Source organism: Vulpes vulpes, chromosome 7, assembly GCF_048418805.1.
Source record: "Vulpes vulpes isolate BD-2025 chromosome 7, VulVul3, whole genome shotgun sequence".
NCBI lineage: Eukaryota > Metazoa > Chordata > Mammalia > Carnivora > Canidae > Vulpes > Vulpes vulpes.
In genome coordinates, this window is record NC_132786.1 from 15226734 (window position 1) to 15238830 (window position 12097).

At 53.8% G+C, this 12097-nt stretch overlaps 1 protein-coding gene across 7 annotated transcripts in view; it reads right to left on the reverse strand.

Annotated features, from left to right (window-relative positions):
• OGDH (oxoglutarate dehydrogenase) overlaps positions 1–12097 on the reverse strand; it is a 67682-nt gene that overhangs the window by 12865 nt on the left and 42720 nt on the right. For all 7 annotated transcript variants that reach the window (XM_025988372.2, XM_025988371.2, XM_025988369.2 and 4 more), the window contains 6 exons: positions 11047–11162; positions 7214–7368; positions 6974–7120; positions 6699–6789; positions 6186–6365; positions 3310–3438 (listed from right to left, as the gene is read on the reverse strand). In XM_025988372.2, coding sequence (XP_025844157.2) covers positions 3310–3438; positions 6186–6365; positions 6699–6789; positions 6974–7120; positions 7214–7368; positions 11047–11162 — 818 coding nt within the window. The remainder of the gene's footprint in view (positions 1–3309; positions 3439–6185; positions 6366–6698; positions 6790–6973; positions 7121–7213; positions 7369–11046; positions 11163–12097) is intronic.

Sequence of the window (12097 nt, forward strand, 5' to 3'; positions counted from 1 at the left end):
AACCAAACAAAAAACTGGTGGAAACAACCTGAATGGAGGTCTCTACAGTACAATAGAGAGGAAAGAATCTACGACCTTGAGGTCACCCCGAATCCCAAAAAATGGAGAGGCTGAAGAACACCATGAACAAAGCATCAGGGAATTTGAGGCTGGCAACAGGTCTGACGTTGGCACCACTGGAGACTCAGAAACAGAGGGGTGGGGTTGAGTAAGTATCTGAAATAAGAAATATCGTCTGTAGGAATAAATGTAGTTGAGGAGGTGAGAGACCTGTCCTCTGAAAACTGCAATATGTTGATGAAAGAAATGGAAGACAACACAAATGGAAAGACATACCATGCTCATGGACTGGAAAAATTACCTATCAAAATACCAGGGGCATTTTTCACAGAAATAGAGCAATCAACCCTGAAAATTACATGGAACCACAGACCACAAATAGCCACAGTAGTATCGTGAAAGAAGAATAAAGCTGCAGGTGTCATACTGCCTGATTTCAAACCACACTGCCAAAGCTGTAGTGATCCAGACACTATGGTGCTGGCATAAAAACAGAATAGACCAATGGTACAGAACAGAGCCCAGAAACAAACAAACCCATGCCTACAAAGGAGCCCAAACTATATAGTGAGGAAAGGACAGTCTCTTCAACAAATGATTTTGGGAAAACTGAACAGCCACATGCAGAAGACCACGTTCTTACTCCATACACAAACATAAACTCAAGGGGATCCCTGGGTGGTGCAGCGGTTTGGCGCCTGCCTTTGGCCCAGGGAGCGATCCTGGAGACCCAGGATCGAATCCCACGTCGGGCTCCCGGTGCATGGAGCCTGCTTCTCCCTCTTCCTATGTCTCTGCCTCTCTCTCTCTCTCTCTGTGACTATCATAAATAAATAAAAATTAAAAGGGATCCCTGGGTGGCACAGCGGTTTGGTGCCTGCCTTTGGCCCAGGGCGCGATCCTGGAGACCCGGGATCGAATCCCACGTCGGGCTCCCAGTGCTTGGAGCCTGCTTCTCCCTCTGCCTGTGTCTCTGCCTCTCTCTCTCTCTCTCTCTGTGTGACTATCATAAATAAATAAAAAAACATTAAAAAAATTAAAAAAAACAACAACAACAAAAAAAACAAACATAAACTCAAAATGGAAGAGTGAGCCGCACGTGACACTGCAGGCTGCAGGAGTTCTGGGAAATAGGCCGGTTCTGGTAAAGTCTATCAGACCGTTAGGGTGTGTGCACCCAGTAGTCCCAGCAACAGGTACGTGCAGAGTGAGAAACAGACAGATAAGCCATCATCTGTCGATGAACCTTTACGCTGACTTCAGTCCTAACTGCCAAAGCTGGGAATGCTCCAAATTCCCACCCACTGTGGTGAGCGACCGTGCAACTGAGTGCCATGCAGCGACCGGAGGAAAAGACCCCACAAACACAGATGTGCGCCAAGGGGTGTCGCCAGGGGAGCCAGTACTGGAGGGCTCCGTTCACCTGTCACTGTGGCGGCAGGTGGGGAGAGGGCGGCAGGTGCCTGTGTGTATCTGTCCCAGCCTGGAGGAGTGCGCACTAGCACCGCTGGACTGTACCGTGTGGAGCCATTCCTGTGTCTACACTTTAGACTGCGTGTTGTTGCCTGCGGATGCCTCTCATGACTGGACTGGCACAAAATGTTACAGGCTCTCTTCTGGAGAATGGGAAAGATCCTGCCCGGGGCTCGGGTGGCTTCGGTATTGGCTAATGTGAGTGCCTAGCCTGGTGCCTGGCACACAGCAGGTGCTTGATGAGTGACAGCTGTGATCACACTGCATGTTATGTTGGTACCCGATGACGTGCCTGACCGTGCAGATTTTGAGCTCTCCTGCCTTATGGCAGAAGGGCCACCATGTCTGCTTTGATGTTTGCATTCTCCTGGCTCCCTCTCTGCGCCCTGCTGGGACACTGCAATCGTCCCCTGTTCCTCTATGCCCTCTGCAGATAGAAAAAATCACCTTTGGAAATGAAACTATCTTGTCACTCCCTCACTCTGGTCCTTCCAGCAGCCTCCCGATGCATGGAGGGCCCCAAGGGAGCTGGCCGATGGCCGCACACTCACCAAACTTCAGTGCGGATGGCCCCGTCCCCTCCTCTGGACACAGGGACTCCTTCCCTGCCTGGATCCGAAGGCCCCATCATTTGTCTACCTGACTGTCAGTTTGCATTTAAAGATTAAATCCGGGGATCCCTGGGTGGCTCAATGGTTTAGTGCCTGCCTTTGGCCCAGGGCGTGATCCTGGAGTCCCGGGATCAAGTCCTGCATCAGGCTCCCTATATGGAGCCTGCTTCTCCCTCTGCCTGTGTGTCTGCCTCTCTCTGTGTCTCTCACGAATAAATAATACAATAAAATCTTTTAAAAAATTAAAATATAAATAAGTAAATAAAATACACACACACACACACACACACACACACACACACACACACACACATACATATATTAAATCCTCTGGGAAACGTGCTGCCCGACCAGCATTCGTAGGCCCCCACCCCACATTGGACCCCAGCTCTGAGGCGGCAGGGAGCATGCCCTCACTCTGCTGGAACCTAGCACAGCACCTACATGCAAAGGCCTCAGTATCTGTCACAGGACAGTTCACACGAGCTGGCGACAGGCACCCTCGGGTATAGCCGCCAGAAGTAACAGACACATCAGGATTATGTAAGAACAGCCGAAATATTCCCTTACAAGAGTGTTCATCACGGCATTACTTAAAACAGTGCAAAATGAGAATCCTAAAAGTCTAACAACATGGCAATGTCTGTTTTATTAAACAATCTATGACAGATATTTCCACTAAAATTAATATTTTCAGGGGTACCTGGGTGGCTCAGTGGTTGAGCATCTATCTACCTTCAGCTCAGGTCATGATCTTGCAGTCCTGGGATCGAGCCCAGGAGTCTGCTTCTCCCTCTCCCTGCTTGTGCTCTCCCTCTCTCTCAAATAAAATCTTTAAAATTAATATTTTAAAAGTACATAAGAACATGAGAAAATAATGAGATGAGTAAGAAAGGGGCATACTGAAGAACCTCAGTTTCTTCAATATGAACCGCCATCTATATACCCTCGTGGGGCTGAAATAAAATATTCTAAAGTAGTATCATGATCTTGAATAACGTCATCAAAATCTCTCCTTTTTAAAAAGATATCTTTTGTGTTGCCCACATCTTTCATAAAAGACACACGTACATGATCAGAGAACAACTGTTCTAAATAACCGAGGCATGTCATTCTAAGTAAGATGATGTGAGCACAGGGTGCCCTCAGGAGGAGCCTCGGTTACCTGATTGTTGACGACCACGTGGACGGTGCCGTGAGTCGTATAAGAGGGCAGGTCACTCAGGTGGAAGGTCTCGTACACAATGCCTTGGCCGGCAAAGGCAGCGTCTCCATGCAGAAGGATGGACATGACCTGCAGACATGCAAAGGAAACCCGAAATCCAACACAGTCCTGACCATCATGGCTACAGGGCATACCAGATACTGAGTCACAATGTGCTTTTCAAAAATGAATGCATTTTGAAAACCTGTCAAACTTAGAAACAAACAAACAAAAAAAAAGTGGGAGGAGAACAAGACCCCCAACCCCTCCTGGGTCCTGACCCGCTCCATCTGCACACCTGCCACTCTGCCACTGTCTGCTGCAGAGCCCGTGGATGTCACGCTGGCATAGCCTGTGGGACCCTCCCACCAGGAGAGCAACTCTGGCGGGGCTCTGACTGGGAGTAGTTCATTGCCTCTCCTGTCTCCACCACCTGGACAAGCCTTGGGCTCCAGCATCCTTCATGACCAGGCTCAGTACACTCCATCCCGGGAGATACCCCAGTTGGCCTGACCCACGCCAGCTTGTGTCTCCCTTCCACTCACTGTTCTCCTCAGTCAGTACACTCCATCCCGGGAGATACCCCAGTTGGCCTGACCCACGCCAGCTTGTGTCCTTGTGGTCGCCTAGGCAGGGAGTTGGCTTTGTGTCTCCCTTCCACTCACTGTTCCCCTCAGTAGGGAGAACAGCAGCAGCATCTGAGAACCTCTGGGTCCCGCTGCTCACCAAGCCCTGCCCAGCAGCCGCAGTGGCCTCTCTAGGGCGCTACCAGGCGTCACTCTCACATGTACCTAGTGGCGATCTGCAAGACCCTCTCCTTCTTGCCTTTTATTTGTATTCATGTGTGCTTAGGGGTTTCTAGCTTATTCAATTGCTGTAACTGACTCATCAGAGTGACTTTGCCGTCTGGACGGCAGCTCTCTGGCACGGTAGAGCCTTCAGCTTTATGCTGAGCGGCCCCGTGGCCTGGAAGGAGATACTTCTCCGGGAGCCTGCTTCCTTCAGCAGGGACAACAGGTGAGACCAGGCTGCGCATACAGGTGTCTCTCAGCGTCTGTGTGTGCAGCATAACAGCAATGCTGCTGAGTGCAACCCGACCCTGTTCTGTGTGCTCCTCCCTCCACATCCACAAATACTTCCTACGCTGTGAAACACAGCTACTGCTCCCTTGGATGCTTTTGTGTGTCCCCCGCCAGGAAGGGAAAGTCTACGATGTCCTCTTAGGGGACAAAATCTAGATCTACTCAATAGCACCCTTCGTGTCCTGCCTCTGGATGCAGGGATGTTTGCTAGAACAGGTTGTTCAGAGGCATCCTCAGAGGCATGTAGGAAGGTCACAGGGAGTCCAGCCAACGCCTTCTCTGCACATACTCAGCTTCCCGCTGTAGGGTGCTTCGGGGAGAGCCTCCTGTTCAGGTCTCCTGGGGAAGCCGCTGGGGCCCTTGCCAGGCAGCAAGGCTGTCCCCCGAGGCTCCCTCAGTGCGGCGCTGGCTGCCGCTCCTTGCGTCTGACAGCATCCCAGTGCCCGATATCTAGACCTTGGCAGGAGCAAGTCTCTGGGTGGGCTGCTTCCCCATGAACACCCCAGGGGCCAAACCAGGTCAGGCCCCATCCTGTCCCAGGTTATGCAACAACCCTGGTTACATGGACAGAGGATAAAGATGTTTTCTTAAATGAGAAAGATAGGTTAACAGCTCCAGCTCCCTAAATTCCGTTTAGCAGAAATCAGCTAATTGCTGGGGGTTTCAGACGAGCAGAGAGAACAGGCATGAAGGGGTGTGGGGTCTGGATCCGTGGCTGAGGGTGGGCAAGGGCTGGAGTGGCTCCCACGGAGGGGCGGGTCCTCAAGGGGTGGGCAGCGTGCACTAGGAAGAGCCCTCCCGAAAACAAGGGCCTGGGGAGCACCGGGGCTGACCAGCCTCTCCTGGCCTTCCAGCTCACAGCAGGACTGATCCGTGCCAGCATCCGGAGCAGTTCAAATGTTCTCGGCCCTCACCTAGTTATTCACTGCTTTCCAGGACGTGTCTAGCACTCTGGGTGAGTGCTGCTTGAGGGGCTTTTTGTCTGTCACTCACAAATGAAGACATTGCACAGACTTTCCTGCAATCTCCTTCCCCTGCCTAGCTCCAAATGCCCAGGCCAGTGTCCTCACCAAGGACGACAGGATGATGGCTAACCTTGGCCACTGTGTCAGTGCTGCTCCCAGAGGCTGCACAGGAGGCCCGCCCTTCTCTGGAGTTTGACCATCACACCCTGACATCTTCCCCGCGGTCCGTGCCCTTTCTCTGTGAGGGCAGGAGTGCCTGCAGCACAGGACCCACTTCCTGTCCCCGACACCATGCCTAGTCCACACCGATTGCTGCTGATGGCAGCTTCCTGTGTCACCCTCCGAGCACAGTCTAGCAGACTTACAGTATTTTAAATTACAGAACCGGTAAGCTAATGCTTGGCACCAGCCCTAAAAAGCTGGCCTCCTCTAAGGGCACCCCTGGGCCAGCATGCTCCGCTCTGCCCTCAGCACCCCCCAGTCTACCTCCACCTCACCTCTGCCTTTCACCTCTACAGTAAGTTCTTTCTTGCAAGCCCGGCTTCACCGGGGGTGTGAGGATGGGATTGGCCAACCCCCCCCCCACCACATCCCTGCCTGTCCCTGCTGCTCCAACCCGGGAGGGGGCACCTCTGGCAGCATGGCTGTATCGCTATCTAGAATTCCTCCAAAGTCTGTCCAGAATACGTTGTTAAACTGCAGAAACCTGAGGTGGGAGACATGATGGGCTCAGAGCCCATCCTGGACACTGTGGCCTCAGGGTTGTCCTGGCTGATCCCTGCGGCCTTACCTTCTTACCCTCCGTGTCCCCGCAGTAAAACTGCTCGGCCTTCGTCTTGCCCATCACCACTGGGTCAGCAGCCTCGAGGTGGGAAGGGTTCGCTACCAGCGACAGGGTGATGTTCCTGTCAGTCACACGGTTGATCCGCCGGTGGTACATGCCCAGGTGGTACTTCACGTCCCCAGAACCCTGACACACAGACACAGGGTCTTTATCCTCAGTGGGAGATGCTTAGGCTTCACGATGGCTCTGCTCTGTGCCACTTCTATCCCAGAACCCCATTCCCGAAGGCGTGGTGGGAAGGTGTTTCCCGGGATGGCTCCCTCCATGGCTCTGGGAGGAGGGGCATATCCTTGCCCCCAGTGGGAGGCTGTGGGGGCCACCTGGCCACTGGCCACCTGTGTATGGTGTGGAAGCCCCGGCCCCCAGGAAAGGGAGGGATGTCCTGAGCGACAAGTGGAGCTGAGGGTCTCCAGTGGCTGACCTGTGCTGGATGTTTCTGAAAGAAAACAGGTGCCTCACCTCATCAGCTGCCTCCAGCTTCGAATCAAACTGGCAGAAAATCTGCTCCAGCTCCTTCCTGATGACATTGGCAAGGACATTCAGCCGCCCCCTGGAACACAGAGGCAGGTGAGCCAGATGCCACAGCAGTGGAGGAGGGAAGGTGGAAAACAAAGGCCATGGGCTGTGGGGGGCCCTCGGCCCTCTGCCTCTGCTCTGCTATGCCCAGTGGGCTGGAGCCCCAGAGGGTGGTGGTGGTGGGGCCGTGGGGAAGGCCACAGGGGGCGCGTGCGTACCTGTGGGGCATCCCCATGATCACGTAGTCCACCCCGTTCTCACTGGACTTGTCGATGATGGTCTTGAGCGCAGGAATCAACACCTCGCACCCTTCCAGACCGAAGCGCTTCTCAGATGACCACTTTCGCTGCAGGAAATCCTCAAACCTGGCCAGGGACCGCCACGTCACCAGGGTCAGTGCCACTCACAGGGGCTATGGCCCCTCCCCTCCCCCCATGGGCAGAGGGGACAGCCCGCACCTGGTGGACCGCACGAGCCTGGCCAGCAGCGTCCGCTTCTCCTCATTGGTGAACTGCATGATTCCAGGCGTCTCAAACTTTTGGCGGATCCACTGGCACTGCTCCAGGTCGTTGATGAACATGAACTCCACCCCAATGTGCTGACAGTAGGCCATCTGTGTCACACACACGCACACATACCCTGTCAAGGGCTGCTCGCCTGAGGCTGTCCACTGCCTCCTCAGCCAGAAGGTTGGCAGAAACAGGGGCCTCCCTTTGAAGGCAGCAGAGCTGGCTGGGCCCGGGGCAGAGACGCACAGCTGGAGGGCGGTGCCAGGTCCAGGCCCACACCATCCTCTCACTTCTAGCAGGGCCACGAGATGCATCCTTCACGTCACACTGAGCCAGTGAGCAGGAAGGGGACAGCAAGAACCATGGGGCCAGCAGCCAGGGGATGGGCAATTCTGGGAAGCCAGCTTCCCTGACCTCAAGGTCAGACTGGGGCCGGCACCACGAGAAAGAAGGGACTGTGTGGCAGTGGGTGACAGAGCTCAGCAGTCACTGAAGATTCACAGGTGTTTAGATTTTAACAACTGACCCTTCCTGGGAAGGCTGGGTCCTACAGAAGCGTGACTGCACACATCACGACACACAGGGTCGGGAATAGAGCAGGGTGTCCATCCACGGCACTCACATTACAGCTGGGAAGGATGATGCATGGGCTCAGTGGAAAGGAAACCAGAGTGGAACAGAGGACATGAAGGTACAGGAGTGCCCAGTCTGGGGGGGTTTACATTTTCCTGAGGCAGATGACCAGGACCCCTCTTCTTCCTCCACCCGCCAGCCATCCCAAATCAGCACAGGAGTTAAAGAAGGAAGCACCTTGGCATGGCAGTAGGGAGATTCTATAGACCCTAAAACACCTCTAGCAGCCACACTGTCCCAGCTGAGGGCTCAAGGCTCTGCTGGTTTCCATGACAGGCATGGAGCCACCTATCACCCTGGACCATTCCTCCTGCCTTCAGAGCAGGGTGGGCATCTGTGCACATAGCACCATGATTAGGAAACAAAGGAAGGACTGTCTGAGCCAAGAATGGGCAAGCACTACAGGCACCATCACCCTGGCCAGGAGAGGAAGGGCTCAGGTGATAAACCCAGACCATGAAGCCCAAGGATGGGGTGGGCTGGGACAATTTCCTTGACGTCAGAGTCAGCACTAGTCCCTGCTTCTGCTTTATGGTATGCAGATCCGCTTGAGCCCCAAAACGGGTCCGAACCCCCCCACCAGGGTGCCTGTTGAGAGGAACCTCCTCCTTCAGCTTAACACAGGTCTTTCTTGGGGCTTGAATGTGACCTGCAAGGTGAGGTGGGGGAGGTCTGGCGGGGGAAGAGGAGGGAGGGAGGAGGAGGGAGAGAAGGGAGGAAAGTGGAGGGAGGGGGAGGGAAGAGGATGCAGGGAAGGATGGGGAGGGAGACCCACACCCCTTACTCCCAGGGAACACTATTTCCCTGACCTGAACGCCTTAAAAGCTAGAAAAAAAAAAAAAAAAAAACTAGCAACTCTCTTGTGTCGATCACCATCAGCATGAGTTTAGCTATTAACTTGGATGCGTGATGACTGGGCCCTGGATCACGTGTTGTTTTTCCTAGTCTTGGCTCAATCCCCAGGAGAAAAGGCCGAGCGTTTTCAGGGGCCGGTTCTCAGTTCCTCTGTCCAGAACTTTTCAGAGGCCACAGTGTCCTGGGCCAGCCTGTGTTCCTGGCAGCTCATGCCAGCAGCCCAGTGTGCACACATGTGTGTGAACCTCCACACCATTGCTGGCAAGTGTGCCCCGACACCTGGAAGCCATGAGCATGGCACACGGGTTGGCACGTGGGCACCCTGGGGTCAAGAGGGGCAGTGGCCAAGGTCTCACATAGCAAGAGCCCACCTCCTGGGCTGCAAGTGACAGCAGAGGGCTTTGCCCTTCCTTTTTTTTTTTTTTTTTTTGGCTTTGCCCTTCCTAATGCCGGGGGTCAGGGCCACCGGGACTCAAGGCTGAGGAGGTCAAGCACAGGGCTCTGCACACCCCTAGAAACCTGGCTCAGGAGGAGGGCTGGGCTCCCCTCTGGAGCCGTGTGGGAAGGGAAGGGGGCAGGAGCACCATGCCAGCCCTTACGAAGACTGCCCCAATCTCTGTTTTCCACAAACAGATTGGCCCAGGTGCCTGTGACACATACGGGGTAGGGCCCACATGGCCTAGGCCTACAGACAGGCTCATCTGGAGAAGGACTAATCTCCAAGGGGTGCAGTTTCTGAGGTCTGAGCCAGGGGAGCCCCCAGTCAGTAATGTCCCAGAGAAACAGAACATAACCATCCGTGACATTTAAATTTTTCTAACAGACATGAATTAATTCTCAGCCTGTGTCTGATCAAGGTATCAACACTAGTTATCTCCTCAAGATCTAAGTCCCTCAGGTATTCTGCACGCTTCCAGAACTCAAGGACCGCATGGGGCTGGGGGCCACTCCTGGACGGAGTGGATCCAGACACTGCAGGCAGTGGTAAGGCCCAGTGTAGACCCAGAGGACCCCCTTGGCTAATCCTGCCCATCCCTCCCCACCCCTCCCTGATGCACACACCCCTCCCCACCCTTCCCTGACACGTCCATTCCTCCCCACTCTTGCCTGACGCCCACACCTCTCCCTGTGTCCACACCCTCATGTTGCACCAGGTCACAGTGTCAACATTTTCCCCTCACAGCCTGGAAGTGATGAAGGCCAAGCTGAAATATTGACACCACAGGATGTAAGTCACAAGTTAAAGACAATGTCATCAACAGACACTTAGACCTTTCTAGATTATCACAGCCACAGCCACATGTGGTACCACCCATGGGAGCATTCTGATCAGATCCCACTGGCTGGAGTAAGATCCCCTTTATCACAACTGAGTCATAGGGCTGGGTACGAGCAGTAGTGCTGGTGCCTGGCGTGGAGAGCCCTACTATTGGGTGTCGTGCAGCTGGGGCTTGCCAGGGACACCAGGTGCCACACACGATCCAGAGAGTGCATGCCAGGCAGTGCCCCAGGTAACTGCATGATCCACTCTGAGGAGCCTTGTTCCAGAGTACTTGTTTCCTTCATCTGATTATTTATTTATTTATTTGTTTGTTTGTTTGTTTAAAGATTTTATTTATTTATTCATGAGAGACACAGAGAGAAAGAGAGGCAGAGACACAGGCAGAGAGAGAAGCAGGCTCCATGCAGGAAGCTCGACATGGGACTCGATCACAGGTCTCCAGGATCACACCCCAGGCTGCAGGCAGTGCAAGCCACTGCGCCACCGGGGCCGCCCCTCCTTCATCTGTCTTAATGGGCAGCACAGGCACAGACCCCCCACACCCTGTACAGATGAGGGGCTAGACAAAGACTGGCAGGTGGCAGTAGACCCCTGTGTAGCTGTGGTGCGTGTGCGGCAACCAGCAGGTTCTGTGCCAACCAGGGCCGGAAAGGAGAAGGAAAAGAAGAAAACACCAGAAGTGTGGTGCAAGCAGACAGACCTCTGGGGGCAGAGACACTGGGCAGCCTGGGGCCCAAACCTGGTCCCTGAAGGCAGAATGCGGGTTCTGGGGGACCTCGCACACCTGAAGTGAGCTCCCACTGAGATTGATGTGCACAGAAATACTTTATCTCTGTTATCACTGACGGTAAAAATAAAAAGCATGAATTTTTTATCTACCAAATGAAAAAAATGTTCCCCTCTCTCTTACACTGAGAAGGAAACCAGAGAACTAAGACAAAGAACCACCTAGTCTGGAGGCCTCCTGCCAACACAGGTGAAAAACAAGTACATGAGATTTCTGTCCCCTTACCTCCAGCCGCCGGATGATCTCCCGCAGAGGAAGTGCTGACTCCTGCCCCCCAATGAAGGTGGTGGTGGGCAGGTGGAAAACCTTGTCCAGATCGGACTCATCCAGGCCGTAGAACCCTGCAGGGTGAGGAGAGACGGGCACAGCCACGAGGGGACCACAGTTTATGGAAAGGGGAAGGGACTCCCCGGAGGAGAGAAAAGAGAAGAGGAAAAATCATAAAAACCTCTGATATAGGTGAAAATTAGTAATATTTTACAGTCAGAAACACAAATTTTAGCAACAAACAGAAGCTGAGAATATTACTAGCATCACCGCTAAATGAGAATAAAATTCATATTATGTGTATTAGTCCAGGGCACCAACTATTCATGATTTAGAAGAAAATGTATTTCAAGGTCCCAGAGACACCAATTTTGACTTGAAAAGGCACTGGGTAAGTTAATCGGAAAGCAAATGTGCAGTAGTTAAGGAGGAATTTCAAGTGGAAACTGAGGAACTGGTGTAGAACAGGCCCAGCGTCCTGTGTGAGGAAGTGACCGGGAGCTGGGGGCCTGAGGCAGGGAACGCGGCCAGCCTGGACCCACAGTGCCCGCCCCCTTCTCCCAACCATCCGTTGGCATCCATTTTGCACCCATCCTGCACACGGTAGGCAGCAGGCGCCCCCCAGGGCCCCGCTCACACAGATCGCCTGACTAATCCCTAGCATGTCCCACAGTGCCGGCTAGGCAAGGCACCTCAGCTGAGAGCGTATTTCCAACTGACAGAAACGTGAAGGAAGGACTCTTTCTCAGGCATGAGGTGCTTGTTTCATGTCATAGTGACTGTCGGGGAAGAGACGGGGAGGGCTGTTGGGCGATACAGGAGACTGGGCTCCCGCCAGCTCTGAAAGCTAATGTGCGTGGGAGGAGGCAGAGGCGCCACTTCACACCAACAGGCTGGACGCCAGAATGCCACAGCCTGGGACACCCGGCTGTGCAAGGTCACAGTCCTTGTTCCTGCCTAACTAAGAGTCACCGGGAGAAGTGCCGGGAGTGGGACTCGGGCTGCCGCA